The 26,794-nt window shown below is 44.4% G+C and overlaps 1 protein-coding gene across 4 annotated transcripts in view; it reads left to right on the top strand.

Moving 5' to 3' along the window:
- The window catches only part of MAPKAP1 (MAPK associated protein 1), a 236,410-nt gene that overhangs the window by 148,792 nt on the left and 60,824 nt on the right, over positions 1–26,794 (top strand). For 2 of the 4 annotated variants that reach the window (XM_068964854.1, XM_068964872.1), the window contains one exon: positions 26,676–26,783. The exons of 1 other annotated variant lie outside the window; for it this stretch is intronic. In XM_068964854.1, coding sequence (XP_068820955.1) covers positions 26,676–26,783 — 108 coding nt within the window. Of the gene's footprint in view, positions 1–12,879; positions 12,933–26,675; positions 26,784–26,794 lie in introns of those variants that run through there. One more of the 4 variants, XM_068964881.1, reaches the window with a different exon arrangement.

The following is a 26,794-nucleotide window of genomic DNA, read 5'->3' on the forward strand; positions in this document are numbered from 1 at the left end:
GCAGGGGTATTCTAAGGTATAGTCACAATATTCCAAATTTCTCGAGCAGGGATGGGGCAGAAGAGGATAAGCTGCTAGGCAGGGCCAGAGCCGATCAGGCCAGGCTTCTACTTCTGCTCAAAACTAGAAGTCCATTTATTTATTGGGGGGCAGTTATGCCGAAGGCGCTGTCTAGACACCAGGGATTTCACGGAAGCCAAGAACTGGTCCTTACCCTCCAGTCGCTTAGTGTTTAGTTGGGGAGAGAACCAGGCCTTCCCAATGCCATGCAAGCGCTGAGTGGAAACAGACACAGGACCTGGGTGGACACAGTGGAAGGGGAGCCCTGGGCCGGTGTCAAGGAGTCAGGGAGGACTATCCTAAGCAAATACCCCAGCTGAAACCGGAAGGTGAGTAGAAACTGGCCAGGTGAGGCGGGTTGAGAGTGAGCTCTTCAGCAGGAAGAATAAAGTAAGAGCCCTCTGTGCCTTCTGGAAGCCGCAGGTGGCTCAGTACAGTAGCGTGGTGGAGTAGGAGGAGCTGGGAGGATGGTGTGCTGGACCAGACCATGTTCATGAACTGTGCTGAACTTGAATTTTATTATGATGGCAGAGGTGAATCATTGGAAGGAGAGCAGTATAGTCAGAATTTCTTTTAGAAAACGTGCTATTGTAATACAAATGGATTTGAGGACACGAAACAGGAGGCTCTAGAGGACTCTGTCCAACAGGCACCGGGTGTGGAGACAGTGGGTGGTGCTCAATTCAGGAGGCAGAGGGTGGACACCGCGGTAAAGTCTCATTTCTTTTATTCAAGCTGAACGCACAGTTTAGGGGAGAATTGAAAAAGCTTGGCGCTGCCACCAGGTCTCCTGGCTTAGTATTTAAACAAGGTGGTGGCAGAAGATAGGCTTTTAAAGAGTTGTGGTCTTTTTTAAATAAAATTAAATACTGGTTGAAAACAAAATTCTAACTTTTTGGAGGTGTGTGAAGTAAAAAGTGAAGGTTTTTTCTTTGTTTTGAACCATTTGGTTTTTTATTCACTTCACATGCAGGTATACATATAGGCTGTAAGTTTCATGTGGGAAGGACCCTGTTTTATGTTTTTCTTTAAATCACTGAATACCTAACATCTAGCAGAATGCCTGTCAAATAGAGGACACGAAAAAAAGTTTGTTAAGTGAACTCATGAAAAATATATTCATGTCATTTAAAAATAACACCCTGTAACAGATATGATTTTGCTTTTTTTCTTTTTTAACTCAATATTGTGTCATAAGCATTCTTCTGTGTTAGAGTGACCACTGCATTTTTATCTTTTTAGTTGAATTCATTTAACTTAACTCTCCATTGATGGACATTTCGATGATTTCCAAATTTTAAGTATTAAAAAAACATGCAGTGAGCAATCTTGTAGGAATATTCATTTCACATTTTTGCTAGGTTTTAAATATGGGAGTGTTTGTCAGAGGTTTGTTTATTTAAAATGTTGAGAAAAACAAACTTCCCCTCAAAGCATCTACCCGTCCTTTGACACTCCCAGAGTACATGGGAGCGCCTCTTTCCTCACCTTGTTCCAGCACTGGATGTCGTCAGTCTTGAACTTTTGCCAAGCTGATGGTTGGCAGTTAATAGGTAGTTTTAATTTCCATTTCTAGATTTCTAACATAATTAAACATTTTAAAAGTTTTTATTAGTCACTTATGGACAGGGAGGCCTGGCGTGCTGTGATTCACGGGGTCGCAAAGAGTCGGACACAACTGAGCGACTGAACTGAACTGATCTTCTAAAAGATCATTCTTATGTCAGTTAACTGTTTTAGTGGGAAGAAGGATTGAGAGGAAGTCTAATTTCAGAAAACTGTTGTTAAGAAATGCCCCCATAGTTTAGATACAATTCTTCCCACCCCGCCTACCTCTTTCTTGCCCACACAGATGCGCACGTGTGCACACACACCCCAATATGTAGAGAAAGGCATGCATCCAGCCCAGGCCATTTTGCTTGTTGCCGCCTGGCCATTTGTTCACCAGCAAACCTTTTTTTTTTCCCCTGTGTTTAGAGAGAACTAGCTGGTAATTCACAAGACTGCACTTCACCTTATTTGATACTTTTTGTTGTTACCTGCTTGCTTTGTTATCAAACCTAGTTTCAAAAACAGATTTTTGGTTAAATAGTTTTAGGTTGGTACATAATATACAGTTCTTAGAAAATGCATCATACTGGAAATCAGAAATGTAGACAAAAAAGCTGTCACCCCTTAAGAGGTGTAATTTGGGGAGGCACGTTGCAGGATGCGTCTGGCAGCTTTATGAACAGCACCAGCACCAAGGGCAACTGCAGGGGGTTAATGGGGACCCTGCATCATTCCTTGCCGTGTGCCTGGTGAGTAAACTCCTAGAAGTTTCTGGGAATGGTGGCAAGTGAGGAAAAGGCTGCAACCAACAATCAGTGTCACAAAGTGGGGATGACTAATTCGCTGAGGAGATGGTTGAGACAGATGTTTAATTAGCTGAAGTCAGAGTGGATAAATTGGGAGAGGACTGCCTATGCAGAGAGATGCCTTTTTCCCTCATCTCTCATTTAACTGTGGGTTGGTTTTTTTTTGTCCTTACCGTTTTCTTTTTGAAGATAACATCCTCAGAAACGGGGGGGAGCAGGAAAGAAGGGGTGGAGAGAAAGTAACCTTTGTTTACACTTACTGAACAGTTACTGTATTCTGATATTTTTGTATTTAACCTTTATAGAAGTCTTGTGCAATGGGCATTATCTCCTTGCTGTGATCACGAAAACTGAAGCTGTGTGCGTGCATATTGTGTATGTTTATGAGTGCATACTCATGTGTGTTACTAATGAGTAAAGTAGGTGAGATACGAACCTAGACCCCTTAATTCTTGAGCCCTTTTGTTTTCCTCTACCACAGTTTCTCAGTGCAGTGCAGATGAGGGAACTTTCTGGGAGTAAAGGCATTGACAGGAGCTGGTATCACACAGGTGTATGCATTTACCAAAACTATCAAATAGTACTTGTAAAATATATGTGTTTCATTGTATGTAAATTTTACCAAAATATTAAAAAGATTCTTAAACAAATGTTGAAAACCAGTTACTGTTAATCACACTGAAGTACTTAGGCATGACTGTACTGACGTCTGTTCCTTACTTTGAAATACACTTTTTAAAAAAAGATGGACTGAGGGATAGATATATGATAAAGCCAATACAGTAAGGTGTTAATTGTAGGATCTAGGTGGTGTTTACCTAGATTTTCAGTGTACCTTTCTTTTAATTTTTTGTGGTTTTAAAAAATGTTCAGAAGAAAATAGGAAAGAACTCATTAAAATGTAAAAATATATGATTTAAATTCTGCCCATACTGACATAAATTTCTGAACTTGCAAATATACATCCTCATGGCATAGAAAACACTAATATTCTTTTTGTAAGATGCTTTATCTTTCATTACTTCACATGTTAAATGATACCTTTGAGGTCACAGTTTCTTTCCATTGACCTCTAGTTTTAAGTAGCATGTGGAGTTATGAATGTAATAAGAACTGCTGCCACTCATTGAGTGTTCAGACTTTACCAGGCAGTCTACCACTTTTTAAAAAGATCATTTCAAAAAAAAAGAAAAAGAAAGAAAAGAAAGAAAAAAAAAAAAAAGAAGAAAAAAAATAATAAAATAAAATAAAATAAAAAGATCATTTCAACTAACCTTAAAACAACTATTTGAATTGGTTGTTATTTTTGTTTTATAAATGAGAAAGCTAAAGCTCAGAGAAGCTGCAGGACTGGTCCTAGGTCACAGGTAAGCTGAGAGCTGGGGCTTGAATCCAAGTTTGCGCTCCTAACCATGGTGCTGTCCTTCCTGGCAGAGGTGACAGGGTCCCCAGCTCAGTGGGGGCGGGGTGCTTTCCTCCCAGCTTCAGCTGATGACAGCCTGATTCATGGAAGGGGCGTAGGTTGTAGAACCAGCCCAGCCCAAGTCCCCAACCCAGCTGTACCTTTCATACCAGCTATGAAGGTAGGCAAGTCTAACCTTTCTACCTCAGTTTTCTTTTGTCAGTAGGGGCAGTCCTGTCTACCTTGCAGGGTATTGTTGTTTTGACTGAATGCATGTAAAGCACTCAGTCTATAGGAGGCATTCAGTGAGTGTCACTGCCTTTATCCCCATGGCCACAGCCACACGAGGCATACTGTAAAACCTGGCTGTCTAGGTTGTGATTTCTTTCCTACCCATAGGACTTGGCCTTTGCCTGTGCTTTTTGTTTTTCCAGTAAATTAAGCTTCTGGAGAGCTTGTGCCCTGTGAAAGAGCCAGTCTTTGGATTTGTTTGGATGTGGATCTGTCGGAAGCACCCTTTACATGGAACAAGGGGAAAACTTGACCCAGAGCGTCAGCTCTAATTGTTTTTGACTAACAAAACCTAAACCATACATATCGGGGTGGCTTAATGATCGGGGCTCATTTGTCATGTAGCTTATATCAGCAAATTTAATTTACTCCAACCAAGAGTCTAGAGACAAAGTGAACAAACCATCATTGCCTGTATCAAACATGTTTACAAGTGACTTTTAAAAGCCCCTGCGTTAACAGTGAGTAGCTCACAAAGGCTATTGCTTCTTCTCAGAGAACATTTAGAAGAGGAAACAGAGTTAAATATCAATATGATTTTTGAGTGAATGACTACAGACAGAGAGGTTTGGGGTGCTGCCTCTGCCCCTTAATTTCCCCTACCAAGAGTCTTGATCTTCCTCAGAGGAAGTAGAAAGTCCCCTTGCTTCTGCTGAAAGCCCTCTTTCTTGGGGCAGGCCATTAGTGTGTTTATCCTGTTAGGAGCTGCGAGCTCCTCTACCAAGACTGAATTTAGCCACCTGAAAAACCATCACGTTAGAACAGTTGCCCCTCCACAGAAGACTTCTCCAAGACCAGCCCGGGGACCTGAGACACCTACTCCTTCCTCACAGCTTTCGGAGGCCTACCATGGAGCTACTCTTTCCCCATAAGCAATTTAATAGACAAGTGTTCACAGTTTCAGTAACTACTTTCCATAACAAGCTTTTCGTTTTTGAGTAAAGCCATAAATACTGGGCTTTCTGCAGCAGCTCTAAATATTTTCAGAAAAATAGTCTTCAGTGAGGGTGTTCCTTTTTCTACTATACCTTACAGTGTTGCCCAGAGACAAAGATGACTTACAGTCAGAAGACATCAGGAGTGGCACTGGGAAGCAAGTCTGGGGAGGACGTGTTGGCACCTACTTCTCCCTAGCTCCTGATCACAGCAGGCCAGTCGGCAAGTTGCAGAGACTCCACTGTGCCGGCAAACCAATTTTTCCAACAGAAAGACAGTGAGATGTGATTAAAACCCAAGTGCTGCAAGAGATACGAGGTGGTCTGTTAGAACTCCTCAATCTTCCCTTAAACTGTCACCACATAATTACAGAAATATCAAATCATAACCCCAGCTTCCCCCACCCTTTGTTCTTGGCATATTGTGTTTAATAGAATAGTGTGAATTAGGATGAAGTTAAGACAGAGTGTGACTTAAGTCTGAAAAATGCCAAGGGTCCTTCAGACCCCTTGAGCACAGTGTGTTCCACACCAGACTCATCACTCAATAAATGTTGATGGAATCTCTGCTGCGTTGCAGGCATTGGAAAAGAATGACCTGGCCTCTTCCTCGAGAGCTCTCATCCCAGTGGGGAGATGGCCAATAAAAAGTAAGCAAGCCAACAAGATGCCTCTGATGGAGAGTCTCTCTTCCAGCCTTTAGTCTGCCCACTTTCTGACAAAAAGGACTTCTGTGAGAGCCAGGTTTGTCGTTTGAAGGGAGTACATCCCACCCTCAAGATAGGGCATTGCCTCGGCCTTTGCATTTCAGTAGGTCATTTCCATGCACCTCCTAATTGGCTACCGACACCACTCTCTGATGCAGGAAGAAGTGTACAGGATAGAAGGGGCTGAGTGAATTCATGAGCACTGAGGGACCCATTCAGGTCCACAGTGGAAATTGAGAGGCACCGGCTGTATCTCAGCCTTGGAACTGCTAGAGATACACTGACCCTCGGCCACTCTGCCTAGCATCAGAGGGTTCCTAATACATCGATCTTGCCAGATGTTGGAGAGTCCCTACCAAGGCAAAGGATGAGAACCCGCCTTTCCTTTGGGAGAGGGTTTAGGATGGGGGCAGTGAGCTTTCACTGGAGTCAAATGGAGGCCCTTCATGCAGAAGAATGGGTTCCTTTTGGTTTACCAGCACCAGACCTCAGCAGCACCATAGGTGGCTCACAGTTGGTGGCTAACACGTGTTGTTGAATGAACTAAGGAGGAGCAGCAAGAGCCCGACTACGGCCCACAGCTGCTGCTCTCCCTCCAGCCCAGGCCCAAGGCTGCTCATTTCCTATTTAGGAATGGACTTTGACTATTGGAGGTCAAACTTCCTTCAAGAATCAGATCATTGAATGAACAACGTAAATATCCTAAAAGTGAAACGCAGCGCACATCAGCTGAAATTAGTGTTGCCTCCCAGGTTTCCTTACTCACTTGGATCTCTGATGAGACCTGCGGGAGCCAGAGGAGTATGCCAGAAAGTCATTTTAAGTATTGATGATCAAGTAGGGAGGAGGAGGCTACTGCCCACGCTGTATCAGAGGAAAATAAAATAGAATAAAACAAAGACTGTTCCAAAGGAGAGGGAAAGAGACCACACACTAAATCTTCATCTTCCCTAGCGGCCATTAAGAGGTGCTGTCTGATACTTATAATAATGTCTAAAACAACTGAATAGGAATGCTAAAAAGGAATATAAAAGTGAGTGCCAGAAGAAATAACATTTAAGCTGACTGCCTCTAAGGACGGACTCAGGGATGGGCAGGGAATTAACTGCTTTTTGTTATAGGACTTGTAGTATTAGAATTATAAAACTGTAGATATAGGTTACTTTGATAAGAGTAAGAGTAGTTTTTAAAATTAAAAAAAAAAAGACTTTGGAATTCTAGAGCTTAAAAAGTTTTCTCTTTTTCTGTCTTAATTACGTGGACTTTCTCTACTTGGAAATTTCCTGTTTCCCAAAAGCCACCGTCTGTTGGATGTCAGTTTCCTATGAGAACATTGCTATTAAATAGTCGCATCTCCAAACCTTTTAAGACCAAAACGTTATATAAGTGTAACTTACACTGTGATTTTGCCAACATCTTGTCTCTGTGACCTGTATTTTCCGTAGGTTAAAGCACAAACTGTTAACTGAGTTACTCTGTCCCATTCTAAGAGTGACTAATACCTCAAATATAAATGAAAACAGCTGCTTTTCCATAACATTGGAGTCCCAAACAGCTGTCACATGTTCATTTGGACTGTTTTTTCCCTTTTGTTTTTTTTTTTAAATCGAGACAAAAATGAGTTGACTGGATCTACGAATCTGTTTAAGTCTGTCGTCTAACTTCTGTGGAGAGGTGGCCAAGAAATCGTAGAAAGGCCCATTGAGCTAGAATGTAGCTGTCCCAGTTACATCCTTACAATGAAAACCCTCTGATGAAACCCTTCTTCTGTGCCAGGAACATAAGGTCTGTAAGGGCCTGGCAGGGCTGCTGCTCGCCGGCTGCCTTCGCCAGCGAGCTGGGGCCTCCCAGCCGTTGTTCCCTCTCCAGCCGAAGAGACTGTGGAGTGCCACCCGCTGTCTTCCCAAAGCCTGAAGCTGCACACTGTCCTCCTCCACAGCCCTTGGAGGATTGCTTTCAGGGTGTGGCTGTTACCGAGCAGAAGCAGGCCTCCCTTACTGGCTTAAAGCTCGCCACCACTGCGAGTTGGGTGACCGTGAGAGCATCTCCCACTCTCCAGTTTCTTGCCTTAGTTTGATCTTCAATAAAATAAGGTCACAGCTAGATCACAGGCTGCTTGTTAGCAGTCTTAACCGAAAAGCTTAATCCCTGGGTTCTAGAAACATCTCTCTGGTTCCACTCCTGCTCCTGTACTCTTTTTAGCTGTGTGGTGAGTCACTTAGCTCCTTTGAACTTCATTTTCCTCTGTGCTTGCATGCTCAGTCACTTCAGTCGTGTCTGACTCTTTTTGCAACCCTATAGACTGTAACCCTCCAGACTTCTCTGTCCATGAGATGGTCCAGGCAAGAATACTGGAGTGGCTTGCCATTCCCTCCTTCAGGGGATCTTTCCAACCCAGGTATCAGACCCCACACCTCTTGTGTCTCCTGCATTGTAGGCAGATTCTCTACCCACTGAGCTACCTGGGAAGCCCTTCCTCATCTATAAATGAGAATATTAATAGTATTTTCTTCATGGCATTGTTTAGAGAATTCGATAGAGATCCATATCAAACACCAAGCACTTAGCTGTTATTATTTTATTACTCAGTAAATATTAGTCCTGTCCCTTCCCTTCAATTTCACTGTTATGAGACCCAGTCATACTCAGAATTCTGTGATAGCACATGTTTTTTTATGTGTATGACTGCTTCGAGTCTTGGTTCGGTAGAGACTCTAGCTGCTAAAGAACCCAGCTCAAATTTAGTCCACGTTAGGTATGGCCCAGAATGTGTGCATCTGTCTGCCCAGCTGCTCGTTTGAGCTTTTCCAGGGGTCTGAGGCCCCTTGTCAGAGCAGCACAGCATCAGTGAGAACATAGGCCTGCGCATGTAGAAATGACCTGGCATTCCTCTGGAGCACTCTGCATCTGGGGCTGGATATGCAGAAGGGTTAAAAGCTGGAGAAACTTTTGTCATAAATTTTGTCTTCAGCGGGACTTCCCAGGGAACATCTGACATTAGCAGAGAGGAAACGCTGATTGGTCTCAGAGTCAGCTGAAGGAGACAGGAGCTGCCGCGGAAGCTGCTGAATTTACTGTTATTAGCAAGGCAAATGGAGAGCCAGCAGGGCAGCCAGCTCCCAGATAATAGATCTAACAAAAGGGAAACCTCCCAGAAAGGAAAATGGCTGGCAGCCACGACTCCTCTACTGCCATTTTTTCCATTGCTTTTGCCTTATTGTTTCGTGTATTTACCACAAGCAGGAGCATATTTTAACATCTTAGGTTATAAGTCACAATTGGCTTCAAGTAAAACAGCTTCCTACCTGTTTGATGGCTTCAAAGTTGAACATGGTAAAGTGTGCAAAATTGTATGAATATAGAAATAAATAGTTGCCATTTATTGAGCACTTACTATGTGCCAGGCTCAGTGCTCTATATACATTATTATTTCATTTAATCTGTAAAACAACCTCGTGAGTTAATAATTACCATTATCTCCAATTTAGAGGTGAAGAAACAGTATTTACAGTCCTTGACTAATTTTCCCAAGGTCTTTTTTTTTTTTAGCAAGGTAACATTCGTTTATAACATTTTATGAGTTTGAGTACATTATATTTCTTCTTTTGTGTATAGTACAGCAAGCTCACCACCAAAAATTTTGCTTCCATTCATCACCATAGAATTGATCCTCTTTACCTGTTTTGCCCTCCCCACCCCCACTTCCCCTCTGGTAGCTCCTGTTCTGTTCTCTGTATCTGTATGTTTTTATTTGTTTTTTTCATTTACTTTGTTATTTTATGTTTGTTTTTAAATTCCACGTATGAGTGAAATCGTACAGTATTTGTGCTTTTCTGGCCAACTTATTTCACTTAGCATGATACCCTCAAAGCCCATTCATGTTGTTGCAAATGGCAGGGTTTCATCTTTTTTTGTGACAGAGGAGTAGTCCTGTGTGCATGTGTGTGTGTGTGTGTGTGTGTGTGTGTAGTAGTCCTCTGTGTGTGTGTGTGTCCCAAGATCATTCATGTTGTTGCAAATGGCAGGATTTCATCTTTTTTTATGACTGAGGAGTAGTCCTCTGTGTGTGTGTGTGTGTGTGTGTGTGTGTGTGTGTGTGTGTGTCCCCCAAGATCATTCATGTTGATGCAAATGGTAGGGCTTCATCTTTTTTTTATGACTGAGTAGCAGTCGTGTGTGTGTGTGTGTGTGTGTATGTGTGTGTGTGTGTCCCAAGATCTTAAAGCTTGGTGGAGTTGGCATTTGACCCTGCCATTAAGGTCTTACCCATCTCATGGAAGATACTGAGACAAGAGCCCACTTGGGTATTATGGATCCAGACAGGATACTAGCAATAAGAAAAGTGCTTCCTAAAGGCTTGTGTCCTGACTTAAAGCACAGCCCTGGTTGGTACAGAGGTGGTTAGAGGAAGGGGGACAGGCAGAGAGGAACTGGATTGGTGGATGGAGCCCATCTCTGAAGGATCTGGCTCCCCAAAACAGCGAGCAGGGTAAATGGGCGGTCGATACCCAAGGACTACATGACTAAGGGGGAACCACAGGCAGCCTAGACCAGGAGACATGATGTTCAGCATCCAGGGACAGCAGTACAGGTCCTGTCCTAACAGAATTAAGTCACAGAGGCAACAAGTGAGCAAAACTCCTACTGTCAAAATGACCTCTAGGAAAAAAGATTCTGAAAAATTCCTGGCAAAGGCCAGTATTCTGTGGTTTTTCATTGAACTGAAATACAGCTAGCTTTTCTCTCTAGCATTAGAACAGATGAAAACTAAAAGTACATGTATTTAAATACTAAAGTCAAACTTGGCACAGAAAGAGGCTCACACTGTAAGGGAACTGAAGAACTGAGACACCACCATCTACCCAATTAATTCATTTAGTTACTCATCACACATTTACCAAGTCCAGTAGTTGCACAGATAAATAAGACTGTTGCCTCACACCCACTCCCCATTGGGTCACAGCAAGTAGAATTCTCCAAACAGTTTCAGGTGTTGTCTTGGTCATGTCTCCCCTGTCTTTTTCCCCTCATTTTTGTCAAGCACATGTGATTGAATTCAGATAAATTAAATGTGTAATTTATGAACAAAGACATCCTGGCAGGTGGGTAGCATCAAGGCAAGCAGGATTTTCAGAGAGGCACACTGAGAACCTGGTGGGACCAGGCCTGGGGGCAGGGCCCTGGGCAAGGCTGGGCCAAGATCAAGAGCAGTGAGTTACTTGAGTGAGACAGGAAGTCCAACACTAGATGAAAAGAAAGGAAGTCTTGATTTTGCACTTTGGCCTGGGATTGCAAAACTCTTAGCCTGGAGCAGAGCCCAGAGGTGTGAAGTGGTACAACTTGTCCCATTGTAGAGCCCAGGTTATACCTGCGGGCTAACTGTAGTGGTGGGGGCAGGGTGGGGGGTAGTTGACAGACTGGAGGGACAGGCAGCATGGATGAAGGGAGTGGCCCGGCATGACCTGGAGGTGGGGGACCGTGAAGTGTGTGCACCAGGTGGTGAGGAGCTGCGTTTGGCTGGATCACAGAGAACATGGAAGAACGAGAAATTAAGATGGATAGACAGTTTGGAGAGTAGGCTGAGGAGTGGGCCGTGGGGAGCTTGTGAAAAATTTTTTTTTAATTGGGGTTTATTAATAGTTGCTTTACAATCGTGTGTCAGTTTCTAATGTACAATGAAGTGAATCAGCTATGCGTACACGTGTGTCCTCACCCTCTTCAACCTCCCTCCCACTCATCCCCATCCTACCCATCTCGGTCATCACAGAACACCGAGCCGAGCTCCCTATGCTATACAGCAGGTTCCCATTGCTGCTGCTGCTAAGTCGCTTCGGTCGTGTCCGACTCTGTGCTGCCCCATAGACGGCAGCCCACCAGGCTCCTCCGTCCCTGGGATTCTCCAGGCAAGAACACTGGAGTGGGGTGCCATTTCCTTCTCCAGTGCATGAAAGTGAAAAGTGAAAGTGAAGTCGCTCAGTCGTGTCCAACTCTCAGCAACCCCATGGACCGCAGCCTACCAGGCTCCTCCGTCCATGGGATTTTCCAGGCAAGAGGACTGGAGTGGGGTGCCATTGCTTTCTCCGAGGTTCCCACTAGCTAGCTACTTTACACATGATAGCTTGTGTACGTCAATGCCAATCTCCCAATTCATCCCACCCCTGAAAAGGATTTTAAGCATGGAAGTGGTAACCTTCAGAGTTTGACTGCAGAAGGCACCCTCTGATGAAAAGGTAGGGTAAATGGATCACTGGAGGCAGCTTGGGAGACCATCCTTTGGGCTGGGTGATAAGCATGCCAGGAAGACTTGGTGAGTGGATAGAGTCTGTGGAACTTGGGGCTGACCTAATGTCAGCAACAAGGAGGACAGCTAAACGAGAAGTACTTCAAACTTGAGGGGCTTCGTTCACTGTGCCAGACCCTCAAAGGCCTGAATCAGTCTTCTTCGCCTTTCCGTCTGTCGTGTCTAGCCCAGGGCATGGCACATGGTAGGAGTTCAGTAAATGTTCAGCAAACAACTGAGTTAATTCATTGGGAGGCTCATGGTATCATCATTGGAAATCCAGTTACAAGGAAAAGGTTTGAGAAGGGAAGGTTAATGAGTTTACAGTTAATTGTCTTATAAAATTAGAACCAAAAAAGTGCTCGGAGTTCTCTCCCTTCCCACAAAAGGCAGGCCCAAGCCATCCACTGTCAGTGGTGCTTCCTTGGGGGAGTTGATGGAGACCCCTAAGAAAACCTGCAGCCTGCTGTCCCTCCCAGGGCTAGAACCCCTTCCACCAGGGCCATGAGCACCAGTTTTTGTTCACAGAACACCGTCACTCCAGGTGCTTCACTGCGTCTGCTTAACAGCCTGTCAGGTACGTGCAACTATTACCCTCATGTTACAGAGGAGGAGACTGGGGTTCAGAGAGGGTGTTATTTACCCAAGCCAGTCTCTGGTGTCAGCAGATTTGAGTGTGAAGCCCCAGATTCCACTGTATCATAACAGCATCTGGTGATTGAGAACAGTTGGCCCTTAGCTTGCTCTCCATGGACTCAGGTTGGAGTCCCTGCTTTTATATGGTTCAGAAAAGGCTGCAGACAAATGAAGTCTCCTTTTTGTTTGTTTCTTTTGTTTCTGTTCTTAGGTGCTTGTGACTAGATTCACTAATTTCACTGGCTGTCAAGGCTGTGTTAAGGAAAATGGGTTTGAACTGCTGTGGTTTTTGAGTGCTGGACTGAATGTCAGAAGCCTTTGCCGTCCCGGGAGAGTCTGTCACTCTGGATTTACTCTCTGTTCCCCGCAGCCGAACTCCTCAGCAGTGTGCTTTAGCACTCTGGCTCCCCATCAACCAGTTTTGGCATTTATTTGAATGCATTACCCCACTGGTTTCCATAAACTATTTTACAATTGTTTAAAATAAATGACTGTTTATTTCCACAAAACCATCTGTATTTCTTTACAGAGCAACAGATAACTGTATGTAAAATTTGGTAATGTCACAGTGACTTGAGTTAAGAGAAACAGATTGGGTTGAAAAATTGGACGCTAAGGGACAGTGTTAGAGGTTTCCATTCTCTCTAGCAAGTGATATCTGGATTTGAAGGAAGAAAAAATATTTCTTTTTTTTACAAGTAACATCTGGCCTCCTTTCTCCAAAAGGAAGTACACCCACACCAGCTGGGTGGGGACAGATTATGGACTCTCGGACTTCTTAGGATGGCAGAGTGTCTGGCCCTGCACCACCCTCCCTGCCTGAACTGATGTGTGGAAGGCTGCTCTCCAGTGGCTTCCAGCCTTTTCCATGTTCTGAAGTTTTAGGTTGTCCAGGCCTTCCCTCTTCTCTTTCTGATGTTCAGACACAGTTGCTGTGGCTAGAGAAGACGGGCCTGGATGAGGGAACAGACTAAGGGGTAGGACTGGCCTGGGTCAGTGGGGGTCTTCTGTTCTCCAGCCAGTATCCAAAGCAGCCAAGTGGCTCAGCCTTATCCACCCTAGCTCCATCCATCCCCAGGAAACCCATTCAGGTTTGGGGCACTGCTGGGAGTCTCCAACCAAAGGGGATGTTTGGAGTCCAGTGGAGGTGGAGCTTCAAGTCAGATGGTTTGGACGGCGGGCAGGCTGGCTGAGCTTCAGGTTGATCGTCAAGTACAACCATCCTGATGCCTCAGCCATCCTAGGAATGCGGGACTGTGGAAATGTGCTCCCCTCAGCCAGTGGGCGTGTGGAAAGGGTGCGAGACAGGCCCACTCAGAGATCTTTTTAGAATGAGCCTCACGGAGAAGTCAGGCAGGGGCACCTGGGCAGAACTTTGACTCCTCGAGCGGGAGAGCATGCGTGCTGGAAGAGTGAAGTAGAAGTCATTCCAGACAGAGGCACAGTGGGCTGAAACGGCCCAGTTCTAGAGGATATTTCTAGATTATTACGTCATTAGGTGGGAGGTGGAGAAGAGGGGAGTGAGACCAGTGTGGCACACCTAGAGGTTGCAGCCCCTTCTGGAGAGCTAGAAACAGCCGCCTCTCTCTCTGTCTCTCCGAGTGCTGCTTGGAAAGCAGAAGCGGCAATCCAGGCACATGACTTAGTGGATCCTTGAACAACTCTTAAGAGCTAGGTTCCGTTGTTATCCCCCTTTTACAGATGTGAAAGTCACGCACAGAAAGGTTAAGTAAATTGCTCAGGGTCACACAGCTAATAACTGGTGAAGCTGAAAATTCAAACCCAAGCAGTTTGGCTTACAGCTGTTACACCATACCCTCTCAAATGGTTTGGGGGTCAGGGAACCCCTGGACGGACACGCACACACAGTTGAGCCTAGAGCAGGAATCAGATCAGACCTTCTCCCTACCCACCTCGTCTCAAAGGCTGAGCTGAGGAAGGCGTCAGGACTGCCCCAGGAGGGGGTTGAATAGGCCAGACAGACAGTAATGGGATCCCTGCTGGTTTTCCACAATACTGTCTGGAATCCACGGCAGGCATGGGGTGGGCGGTGCGACCCTCAGTCTGTGGTCATTGGCTGTCTTTGGGAGTGGTCTCTGGGCGCTAGCAGGCAGCCTCAGATGCTTCACTTATCTTCACCTTTGCTGCCCAGCTCCTTTGAGCAGCTCCAGAAACCCCTGGGGCCCACACCATGGCTTGACTTAGGACCACAGGAGCTGCTAAACAGGCTCTGTGCCATTTTAGTTCCTGGCTCTCCAGCAGCCACTGAGCCCACATCATCTGAAGGGAGGCTCCAGGGCCCTCAGTCCCTAGTCTGGTCCTGCTGGAATCATCATTAAGGTTATTCAACCTCATTTTTTAAAATTGGATTTTTAATGACAGTAGTATTACTAATATATGCCCTCTGTGAAAAAGCCAAACTAGATAGAAATCTGTAAAGAAAGCAGAAGCCTTGACCTTTGCTACTGCCTCACCCTACACCTGATGTAATTCTAACAGAATAACCGTGAGAACAGTTTGACTCACAGCCTTCCAGATTATGTTTGTATGTGTATGTGTTATCAGCAAACATGCAGCACACACAGGCAGTGAAAGAGCGCTTCTTAATTCTGACAGGGAGTCGGACAGGGCTGCAGAGAGGAGGGGAGCTGCCCAAGGGTGTGCCTCCCGACGCCTCTCATATGTAAATGCTCATATGCAGCTGGGGTTTTACTTTATTAAAATGGAGCATGTGCCATACCTTCTGTATCTTTTTAAATGTAGTAGCATATCAAAGTAATCTTCCCATGTCTTACTAAGCTTAATTTTTTTAACAGCTCCATAACATCCCAGTATACAGATATATACTGTATTTACTTTTAGTTTCCTACTAGAGGATATTTAAATTGTGTGCACTTTTTAGTAGTAAAACAGTGCTACAGTGAACATCTTTGAACACACAACATCATGTGCTTGGAGTCATGTTTCTTAGGCTAGATTCTTTTGTGGGTCATTGTTGTTGTCCAGTCACTCAGTCTTGTCCAACTCTTTTGCGACCCCATTGACTGTAGCCCATGAGGCTCCTCTGTCCTTGGGATTTCCCAGGCAAGAATACTTGTGTGTGTTATCACTCAGACAAGTCCGACTCTTAGTGACCCCTTGGACTCTAGCCCACCAGGCTCCTCTGTCCATGGAATTCTGCAGGCAAGAATCCTGGAGTGGGTTGCCATTTCCTTTTCCAGGGGATCTTCCCAACCCAGGGATTGAACCTGCGTGTCCTGCACTGGCAGGCGGGCTCTTCACCACTGAGCCACCCAGGGATGCCCTTGTTGGGTCACGGTAGTTCAGTTTTAAATGGCGCCTTGTTGCAGTCGTCCTGTTTAACAGAGGAAACCACCACTACCCCCGAGCACCTACAAAGAGCCCATTGGCTGTGCTGGAGCTCTGGGAGTAGAGTTGGGGTTTTAATTTTGTTGTTGTTGTTTTTCCTTTCTTTTGCTGCACTTTGAGGCATGTGGGATCTTAGTTCCCAACCAGGGATCAAACCTCCACCCCCTGCATTGGAAGCATGGAGTCTTAATCACTGGACCACTGGAAGTCCTGAGTTGTATTTTTTAAAAATCCCTCCCATCTTCGTCTTCAGAGTGCCCTGACTCGGGGCAAGGGGGCGGAGGAGGACAATGACAAATAGATATCAGTGCCTCTAATACAACCTGCCCCGGGCACTGAAAGGAACACCGCCCCAAAGAGGCGATGAAAGAGCGCTTCTTAATTCTGACAGGGAGTCGGACAGGGCTGCAGAGAGGAGGGGAGCTGCCCAAGGGTGTGCCTCCCGACGCCTCTCAGGAGCCCTTCTGCGAGGCTGGGTGTTCAAGAAGAAATTTGTTCCGAAGAATTATGGTGCTCTTGCATTTTCTCCTTCACAAAGAAGAAAATCTCAGCTGCACGCCCTTTCCTTTCCTCCTCTTGGCACTTTCTGATTGATGATTGGAAATGATGGCAATACATAAACTATTTTTCTTTTTATTTTATGACCTGGTAATAGCAGTAACATATTTCCAGTAAATGTTTTCTATCGCAATAAAAAAGTTGTAACAAGACTAGAAATGGGTATAGTTAAACCCTAAAGAAATCACACTTTCAGAACTGTGGATTGAGGCAGTAACTCTGTAAATCATTTAACTTGGAAAGAGGCCCCCTCCCCCCGGCAAAGTCGGGGCACGCAGATGGCGCTCGCTTTGAGCGCTCAGCAGATAGGTACCCGCATGAGGGCTGAGGGGCTCTCGGTTTCAGCCCCGCGAGACCCACTGTCCACTCTCTCTTCTTCCTGGTCTCCCACCCGCTGTCTTCACTCCTTTCTGAACTGATAAATTCTCTCAACCTTACAATCCTTTTTTCCTAACCCCAAATTCAAGAAGATTGAAGAAAGCTCTTCCTGGAACACAGCATAGCAGTGTGGTTAAGAGCACAAGCCTGGACTCACACACCTGGATTCTCCTCCTGGCCTCACTTTGGACACGTGGCTTAACCACTCTGCGTGTTTTCCTCCTCCGTAAAATGGGCTTAGAATAGGGCCTGCCTCATAGTTTTATGATTCAGAAAATTAATGCAGGTAAAGGACTTTGTTAAGGGCCAGAAGAGTCCTCAATGTCTGTCACTGTTGTTATACTCTAAAAGAGCAAATTGATGATTTTGTTTAGATTTGCATAGCAGTATAACAGCTGACATTTGCTGAGTGCTTATTACCTCCTAGCTACCGTGTTCTGTGTAATCTTTGCAATTACTCCACGAAGGTTCAGACCAACTAATTTGCCCGGTGTCACAGAGCCTTTATAAAAGAGCCAAGATTTTAACCCAAGTCTTTAAAACTCCAAAACTCAAACTCTAACCACCCCGTGTCCACCTTCTAGGATTAGGTGCCCACAACAAGAACAGGGAGGGTTACACTTTGTTTTTGCCTCTTTTTGTTTTGAACAGTGAGTTTCAGTTCTACTTGGGGATCTTATTGTCCCCTGGCAGACAGCCTCTCACCTAGCTCCGAGGAACTGCTCTGAAGAAGTATGAGAGGAGCCAGGATACATATGAATTTTTTGGCTGGGACATACAAGTAGTCATGTACACATCCTGGTATAAGATTACTGCTAATCACAAAAAAACAAGAACAGATCTATCAAGATGGTTACACTTTGAATAGTTCTGTCTCACACCAGACATGTCCTCCTTTGTCTGGGAAAGATTTAAAGCCAATAATGTTGAAAGCTTGTGCTCTCAGAACTCCAGGGCCAGGCAAAAAGAAGCACTTTTTTCCCCCTGTTTGGAGGCAGAGTTGCCTTTTCCCCAGCTGGAGCTTGTTTAGGCTCTGTTACTCCTCAGAGGATGGATGGCTGCTGCTTCTGTGTGTCCAGTATCCTTAATGTGCTCTAAAAATTAGTCCTTCCCCAGCCTTTGTCTTTAATTTCTGGTTCTAGCTGACACCTTCATTAATGGTCGGTGCAAGCTTTCTGTCGACGTGAAGACGACTGTGTGAAAGTGGTTTTGCTGCCCTATCAATAATGGTCATAATTTCCCCAATACTCTCATCAGCAGTGAATTGAGTCTTGCAGCAAAGAAATGGAAACCCCAGTGCAGTGGTTTTAAAGCGATTTGTCTTGTAGACGGCGTCTTATTTCAGTAAAATCAGGTCAGTGCAGCACTGCTGGGTCAGATCTAAGTCAGATACAAATTAGTTGGAGGAAATTGATCATTCCAACCTTTAGGTTATTTTTAGCTTCTGTAGCTTTTTAATATCTCTTTTTTTCCCTTTATTTACCTTTGTGTTCATAAAGCTTAATAAAGTTTAAATATCTTTTCAGTTTCCACCAAGCCTTTGACAATAGGAAAGCATGCTATCTCTCACCCCATGGTAGCAGCCTTTCTTCACAGTTTTGGGGGTTCGCTCCAGTTACAATGTTGTTTGAACACTTAAACCCACTCCTGCTCATCCTCTGGCCGGCCCCCTTTCTGGGGTTTGTTTATTGCCCACACTGGCCCTTCAACCGGTCTGTTCTTCATTGCTATTGAAAGTTAATGGGGGCAAAATTGCATTCCCAAACATTTGAACCTGAAGTGGCCAGGCCCGAACTTAGTTGATCTCTGGTGATCGGTTCAATTTAGTTACGATTTTTTGCCATTAGGCCAGGGCTGAATGATGGTGATTTGGTTGAGGCCAAATGTCTGTAGAAAATTGGCTCTCTGATAAGAGTGCTGTTATCAGAGGGGGCTACCTTCTCATTTACATTTAGATGAGTATTGATTATTTATTTACTCAGAGAAGTGAGATTCGTTTCCAATCTTATCTTTCTCGTCTCTGCTTGTCAGCAGAAAGAGAGATAGAGCTCCTGACATCAAGCCAAGATAACAGCACTTTGTAGTAAAGATAAAAGTTGGAATGGGCCTTTTTCTAGTCTTGACTGAAAGGATAAGTTTTAAAAATTAGAACTGATGGGTCATGCTTTCAAAACCTTTCCTGAAGGTTTTGCAGTTTAACTAGGCGGGAGAATTGGTTTATTGGAACAGCCTTGGTCTTTCTTCTTTCGTAATAGGAATTGTATTTAATTTGATTATATTCGGCTGTTTCACTGAGAGCAAATTGTGTATTGGCTCAGAAGAGGCTGAAGTGTGACCTTATTGTCATGTCAGCTTGTTCCTTTCTTATTATTTAAATTCTAAATGATCCAATCCAAGCCTCAGAGGGGGTATAAGCTACAGTGGTTATCACTTGAATATGATTCAGTTCAAACAGAAAATGACTATAGTCACTCCTAAAGGAAGAGTTACAAGCGATGGAGCTGACACTAAATGCAAACATTTTAGGGTAGCTGGTGTTGGTTCTGAGCTTGAATATTGACAGCATCAGCTTGTCGGTGATGGCTTTGGCTCAGTGAGGAACTCGGGATTCAGCCGGCCCCTGCCACAGATCAGACAAGGCTTGGCACAGCTTGCCTCTTGTGGGTCTCCCTGCCACCAGTCTTCTTAGCCCACTGTTGACAGAGCCACCAGGAGAGGTGTACCACAATATAAAGCTGATTGTGTCACTGCCCTGCTCTGTTAGCATCTGTTGCTTATAAGAGAGAGCTTGGACTTTGACCAACATTCTGGGCCAAGCCTCCCAGCCCCAGCTTCCCCTTGAACCCCCACAGAACCGAGGCCTTTTGTCCACCTTATTTCCTTTGGGCCCCGGGCAGGGGGCTCTTCAGTACTTCCTTGCCTTTGCACATTCTGTTCCTTCTATAGGAATGCGCTACTTCCCCCTTCTTCTCCCGGCTCCCAGCTCCGCTTCAAGACTCAGTTCAGATGTGTCCGCCTCAGAGAAGGGGCAGTTCAATGTCCCCTCTTCTGGATTCCCATAGCACCTGTCCTGGCGTGGGGAAGAGCACTGGCTGGGGCTCTCTGATAGTTTTATCTGCTCGTGTGTGTCTTGCCACCTCCCCCAGCCTGCAGGAGGTCAGGAATCACCGCTTATTCATCTCTGTGTCTAGGACACTGTTGTTGCTTCTAAAATGTTGCTTCTAAAAGGTGAGTGTATGGATGGCATGGCAACATCACATATCTTTTGGTATCTGTGCTGCCGTGGTTTATTTGATGGGGATGGTAGGTACTCATCATTTTTAGACTGTATTCTTAGGACCACAGAGACTAAGGAACTTTAGGAATCTTGGCTGCTGAGCAAGTCTCTACTCTCAAATGCTGCCTGTAGCTTAAAAGCAAGCTTGTTTAAATAGATCTGCCTGCTCTCCCACCCGCACTCCTACCTCAGACGCAGGTGAGAAAGGATGCGGACGTCTGCTTGATGCCAGCACTCCCCACCACCCTGTATCGTCCCTTAATGGGGCTGTTAGCTTGTGACTCTGAGGCTAGGAATGTGCCTAAGCCTCCTGCAGCAGTTCCTGCTCCATCCAGCCTGTTCTAGCAGTAAGAGCGGCTGCCACTGAGCCCCTCTAATCCTCACAGCACTCTTCTCAGGTACAATATGCAGAGATTGTTACTTCCCCAGAACGCATAGTGAGAGGGTACAGACACTGGAGTTTTCTTTTCAAAACCCAGCCCTTCCTCTTATTTGTTCATACTTACCCCACCCCAGTACTCTTGCCTGGAAAAATCCCATGGACGGAGGAGCCTGGTGGGCTTCAGTCCATGGGGTCACTAAGAGTCGGACACAACTGAACGACTTCACTTTCACTTTTTACTTTCATGCATTGGAGAAGGAAATGGCAACCCACTCCAGTGTTCTTGCCTGGAGAATCCCAGGGACGGAGGAGCCTGGTAGGCTGCCACCTATGGGGTCGCACAGAGTTGGACACGACTGAAGTGATTTAGCAGCAGTAACTTTTTCTGGCTGCAAGCAGCTCTTTCAGATTAAAGCTGCTCTTCAAGCTAACAAATGAAAAATAACATGAAGGCACATCCCTGAAAGTGTTCAGCCTTTTCCTTTATCATTCTCCAGATAGGTGGGCCTTCAACCTGTTCTGATGCTCAGCAATAATAAGGAGAGGTTAATTCACTTATATCCCACTTCAATCTGAAAAGCAGTTGGAATAGACACACTAAAGGGATTTAAAAAAAAAAAAATGCATGAATTGGAAAACTCCCTAAAAGAAAAGGAAAATAAAGATCCGGAGGTTTAACTGACCCAGAAATGCATGTTCAGTCATCACACATTTAGTGCTGAGCTTCCTCGTAGGCAAAGGAGAAAGGAACACAGTATCAGTTAATTGCCAGATTTATGTTAAACTGTCTAAAGGTACAAACAAGCCAGTTGCTCTGAGGAACTACAGCATTTCCCGCCAGATAGATCTGAAGGAGATTTCTTCCTTGGGTCTTTAAAAGTAAGATGCAGAATGATAGTGACGATGGTGTGGCTTCTCTCTCTCCACTCTTCAGGCTTTTGCCCTTGCTTCTCGTTGTATTTCAGCCTTCAGCTGGCCCTCAGCTGTTAAGCAAGGACATGCCAAATGCTTTTACATTTCAGGCGAGGATTAAAGAAAAGGCATCAAGGAAGCTGAACTGAGCATATATCCACCATCCAACAGGTACTACAGATTCCCTTTGAAACTTACATGCTAAGATGTTTGCTTTGGGTTTACAAAATCCCATAAAAATCCTGCCTGGGTATTATAACTTGGAGCACTCTCAAAGTGCCCAGAGCAGTATTTTGTTCCTAGACCATTCAGTGACATGGTTTTACTGCAATAAATACATCATCAGACTGTCCAAGCAGGTTTTCTCATCTCTGCAGAGTAACTGCTTCCCACAGTCTTCCTTTTGCATTCGTCTCTGCTGTGAGGGAGAGGGGATGGAGCTCTGTGCACAGCTGTGACATTTCACAAACCTCTTTCCAAAGGGTGGATGTTGCCTTGAAAACGATGTCGTGTTTGGTGTGAAAGAGCCTCGTATTTTTATATAATCACTTCTTTGGCAAAAGTATGTTAATGGAAACTGACCTCACAGCTTGTCTTTAGAAAACGGCTTTTGGCTGCTGTTTTTCCTATCCTCCTGTGTCAGCTGCCTGAAAATCAAAATAACATTTGATAGAAACTAGTGTTTGATATATAGTAGGTCTGGGTTGTTATAATCTCAATTATCATCAACAGACATTTATTAAGAACATACAAGTGAGACACTACGTCCATGTGTAATGTGTAGACTGCAGGCCTGGGCAGTCTGAGGTATGAAGCCTAATTCCACCACTTCCTGTGGAACATTGAGCAAGTTATTTAGCCTCTGTAAGTCATGATTTCTTCCTTTATAAAATGGAATTTGTACTCTTTACATCCTAAGATAATCAAGAGTGAAAGAGATGAGGTATATGAAAGGCCGACCACAGTACCTAGCACATGGTAGACCTTGTTCTCTTCTGTTATGATCTCTTCTAAAAGTCTGATGCTGTGAATGACCATAGTGGAAGCTTAAATAACACTATTAATGTTCCATTCTAACTGCTTTATAACTATTAAGTTACTGAATCCTCAGACCTATAAAGTAGTAGCTGCTAGCATTATCCCCATTTTATAGATGAAGAAACAGAGAGGTTAAGTAAGTTGGCCCAAAGTCGCAGAGCTACGTTTCTCAGCCAGGACTAGACCGAGGCAATCTGGCCCCAAGTGCGTGCCCTTCATCATCAGGCTATATTGGTTCTCATATATCCTCTGCCTCTTATTACACAGTATGACCTAAAGTTTATCAGTCTGGCCTTTTCAGAGGAAAACGTGTAAAATGGTCTTTCTCTATGAGCTGTCTTATCCAGCATTCAGGCAAGAATCATGAGAGAAATTGAGATTTGTAATAGGCAGTTTTCTATTTGGGTCCAGATCTGGAGTCTCATCTACAGCTTAACTAGCCTCCCCTCCTCAAAGGTAAGACCCATCTCTCCTTTGCCAGGTTCAGAAGTGGGTTAGCAAGTTGTTCTTAGTTTTTGTAGATGACCTGGCGAACTGAGAGCAAAAGATGATGCTTGACATTTTAGTTACTTAAAAAACTGGACATACATAGGAATATTCTTAAGAAAGATGGGGAGAGGATCTTCCTGGATAGATGGCAAAATAAGGTTAGCCTGTATTCCTAAGGAACCCGGATAGAGCATGGGATACTTAGCGCTTGTGAATTTCACTAAAATAATTATTTCAGATTGTTTATTGTAGAAATGAGTGTATGGAAACCACAAGTAATTTAGAACCCAAATGAATCCACAGAGCTACCAAAAATATATACTTATGGTATAAACCATGGGTTTTTTTTTTTTAATATAGGTTAGCCATTTATAGTTTGTTAAAGGAAGAAAGCTTCAAAAATACATAGGCTTTAGTGCCAAAGACCCTTGGTTACATTCCCCCACCCTGCTTCCTGCCTGTGTGATCTTAGACTGGTTGCATGATCCCTCGCTTCAGGGTCCCAGTCCGTCAAATGAGGGTGGGAATATCTGCCTCTCAGAGTAGCTGTGAGGATTTACTAGGGTAACATATGCGGAGCGCTTGGTGTATAATGGCCATGTGGCAATTTAGAATCGTCATGATACTAGGCTCAAGGAGAAAGTCCTCCAGCAACTTTTAGGAAACAAATTATTTTTGTAGAAAAATCTACAGAACTCAAGAAACAAGAAAGTAAATCTGGAATGACGGCATTTACGGCTTAGAGAGTGATGCAGGGACCTGTGTTTAGTGATAAGGGAGCCTTCGGAGTACTCCCTGCCTCCCCTGGTTTCCCAGGCAGCCGCAGAGACCAAAAGGAAAAAGTGTACAAAGGAGACCAGCCTGAAATGTACCCTGAAGCAGCCAGGCCTTGGCTCCCAGAATCAGGAAGGGGGTGGCTTGCTTACTATCTGCCTGTCAGGTAGGCAAACAGCTCTGGATGCCCAAAACCCTATATGCTGTGCTCAGAGTGATCATGCCAGGGTACAGGGTTACTGAAGATGAAAGCATTGACCTAAATAAACAGATAATGTCTAGTTTTGATTAAAGTATTGCAAATGAAAGACTTATTGGAGATGCCACAGTGTGTGGTAGTTACAGTATCCTCAGAAAAATGGCATAGTAAGAAACTGGAGGACTTATAAGTATATATAATGTTTTTAAAATGATAAATAAAAGTAGCTTTTATTTAAGTTGTTACAGGAAATTTGAAAAATACAGAAAACCACTAAGGAAAAATAAAAACAGTTATCATCGCACTCTCCAGTATAATCACTGTTCACCTTTTGGAAGTAACCTTCCAGTACACCCTCCATTACTTTACATATATTTTTCACAACTGAAATCATCTTACACATGTTGTGTTATAATTTTTCATAAACTAGCACATTATAAATATGTTTGATAAAATCAAATACTTTCGCAACATCACTTTTAATATCTTCATGGTATTTCACAATATTTTGTTTAACCAGCCTCCCTGTTGGAGTCTCAGAGATGCTCAGTCGTGTCCAACTCTTTGCGACTCCATGGACTGTAGCCCATCTGGCTCCTCTGTCCATGGAGTTGTGGCAAGACTACTGGAATTGGTTGCCGTTTCCTTCTCCAGGGGATCTTCCCGACCCAGGGATCGAACCCAGGTCTCCTGTGTTGCAGGCAGATTCTTTATCATCTGAACCACCAGTTGTTAGGTCTGGGTTATTCCCACATTTGACTGTCATTAAAAAAATGAATTATTACAGCTAAACTTTGTACCCAGATTTTACTGTAAATTCACAGGAATGAACGTCAGTGCGTATGCATTGTGTTGCTGGGAGATACCAGGGTTGTGGGAAATTAACAGGCCAGTATTTCAGGAAGCAGCTCCCCAAGTTTGGTGGTGGCTCTCTTCTCTCTAATAGGCCGAAGCTGCCCAGGGCTGTGAAGTGGGGAGGAGGTTGGGGAGGGGACAGCGGCAGGTGAGGGGGCAGGGGAAAGGGATCTTAGGACTCTCGCAACAGCTAAGTTTCCTTCAAGCTTAGCTGCGTGTGACTTCCGGTGACTACTTCCCACCAGTGAGTATGAAAGCATCCAGTGACAGCAGCAGGCAGGCTCGGTAATTGACAGATGTTGGCACTGCCGGGTGATGGCTCATGGAAACTGAGAAATATCTGTATTTCCATACCTTTATTCGCTTTATGTTTTTGGAACTAAAATTGAACTGTGTAGAATGTTGAACTGCAAGGCATTCTTGACCTGAATACAGTGTACTAGAATTTATCAGAACCGTATAGACTTCTGAGCATGCATGTCCTTACATAGTTGTATGTGTCTTGAGCATTGTTAACTTAGTGCAGGCTTAAAACCTCTAAGTAGTGTAAAAAAGGACTGAACGTATGTAAGAATTCTGATGATCGGCAGAAATGCTAGTGAAATTAGAGAAAAGATCAAATATAGAGAAAAGTTAGAGAAAAGATAAATATACTGAATATGAGACTGAACTGCACCTGCAGTGCTGCGGATGAACTCAGGAGCATGGGAGAGGAATGGCTGGAGGTGAGTGAAATGCCTCCAGACTGACGAAGGAGAAGCGTTGGATGCAAATAACCAACAAGATGACGACCGCTGAGGAACATGTCTAAAAATACGTGTTCCGCCTGGGAGCCCCGCAGGGCCTCTGGCGCTTCCTCAGATCTCTCCCACCTCCTGTCTGACTAAACATGCCTTTCATAGTCAAAATAATCAGTTTCTTACACCTCTAATCTTTTCAATACCCATTAACAACAACAGGAACAGTCTTTTGAATCCGATCATTGGATCGTTAGGTGTTACCTGAGAAGAACAAGATTGCCATATGGCTTGACAAAGAAATAAATGAATAAATGTATAAAGTGCCCCAGTGTTTTAAGATCTTTCAGAAGCCCCTTGAGATGCAGGGTAGCTAATATTCCTGGTCTTCAGTATTATTGAACCTGTGCCTCTTTTGTGTTTTCATAAATATTTCAACAAAAACATGAGTCAACAGCTACTATCCTTCTGTCACTATAACCCCCAAACCTGGAGTTTATATTTTACCCTATCTGCTTTTTAAAAAGTTTTTCTGCATTTTTGGGTTCTAAGCATACTTTATTTCTGCCTGTAATTGGTTATTCATTATCATATAATAATTATAATGTTGTAAGAGTGCCTCCTATGAGGCAGGTACATTACTAAGTATTTTTCCTGTTTCATATCTAATCTTCACAATAACCCTTCAAGGTATGTGTTCCCACATTACACATGCAGGGAGGGGAGGTACCTGCTCCTACCTGGGAAACCATTGTAGCCACAATGGTGGTTCCAAGTCAGTCCAACTCAAAAGCCTTTTACTTCTCATCTCGTTTAGGGGAGAATTGCACAAAAATAGACCTGATAATAGGAACAGACAAGTATGTGAAACCTTGTGGGGAAAAAAACTCAGACTCTTCCATCTTGGATAGCTAGATGCCAGGCAGACCTCAGTGTTTTCCTAATGCATTGTCAGCTGCTCGCCGGCGTGTGGTGTTTTCTCAATGTTCAGTTCACTGTTTCAGCCTCCTCCCCTCCTCCTGCCCCTTTGATCTTCCAGGCCCTCAGTACCGCCTGGAGAAGCAGAGCGAGCCCAACGTCGCCGTGGACCTGGAGAGCACCTTGGAGAGCCAGAGCGCCTGGGAGTTCTGCCTGGTCCGCGAGAACAGTACGTTGGCC

Source organism: Capricornis sumatraensis, chromosome 1 (genome assembly GCF_032405125.1).
Source record: "Capricornis sumatraensis isolate serow.1 chromosome 1, serow.2, whole genome shotgun sequence".
NCBI classification, from domain to species: Eukaryota; Metazoa; Chordata; class Mammalia; order Artiodactyla; family Bovidae; genus Capricornis; species Capricornis sumatraensis.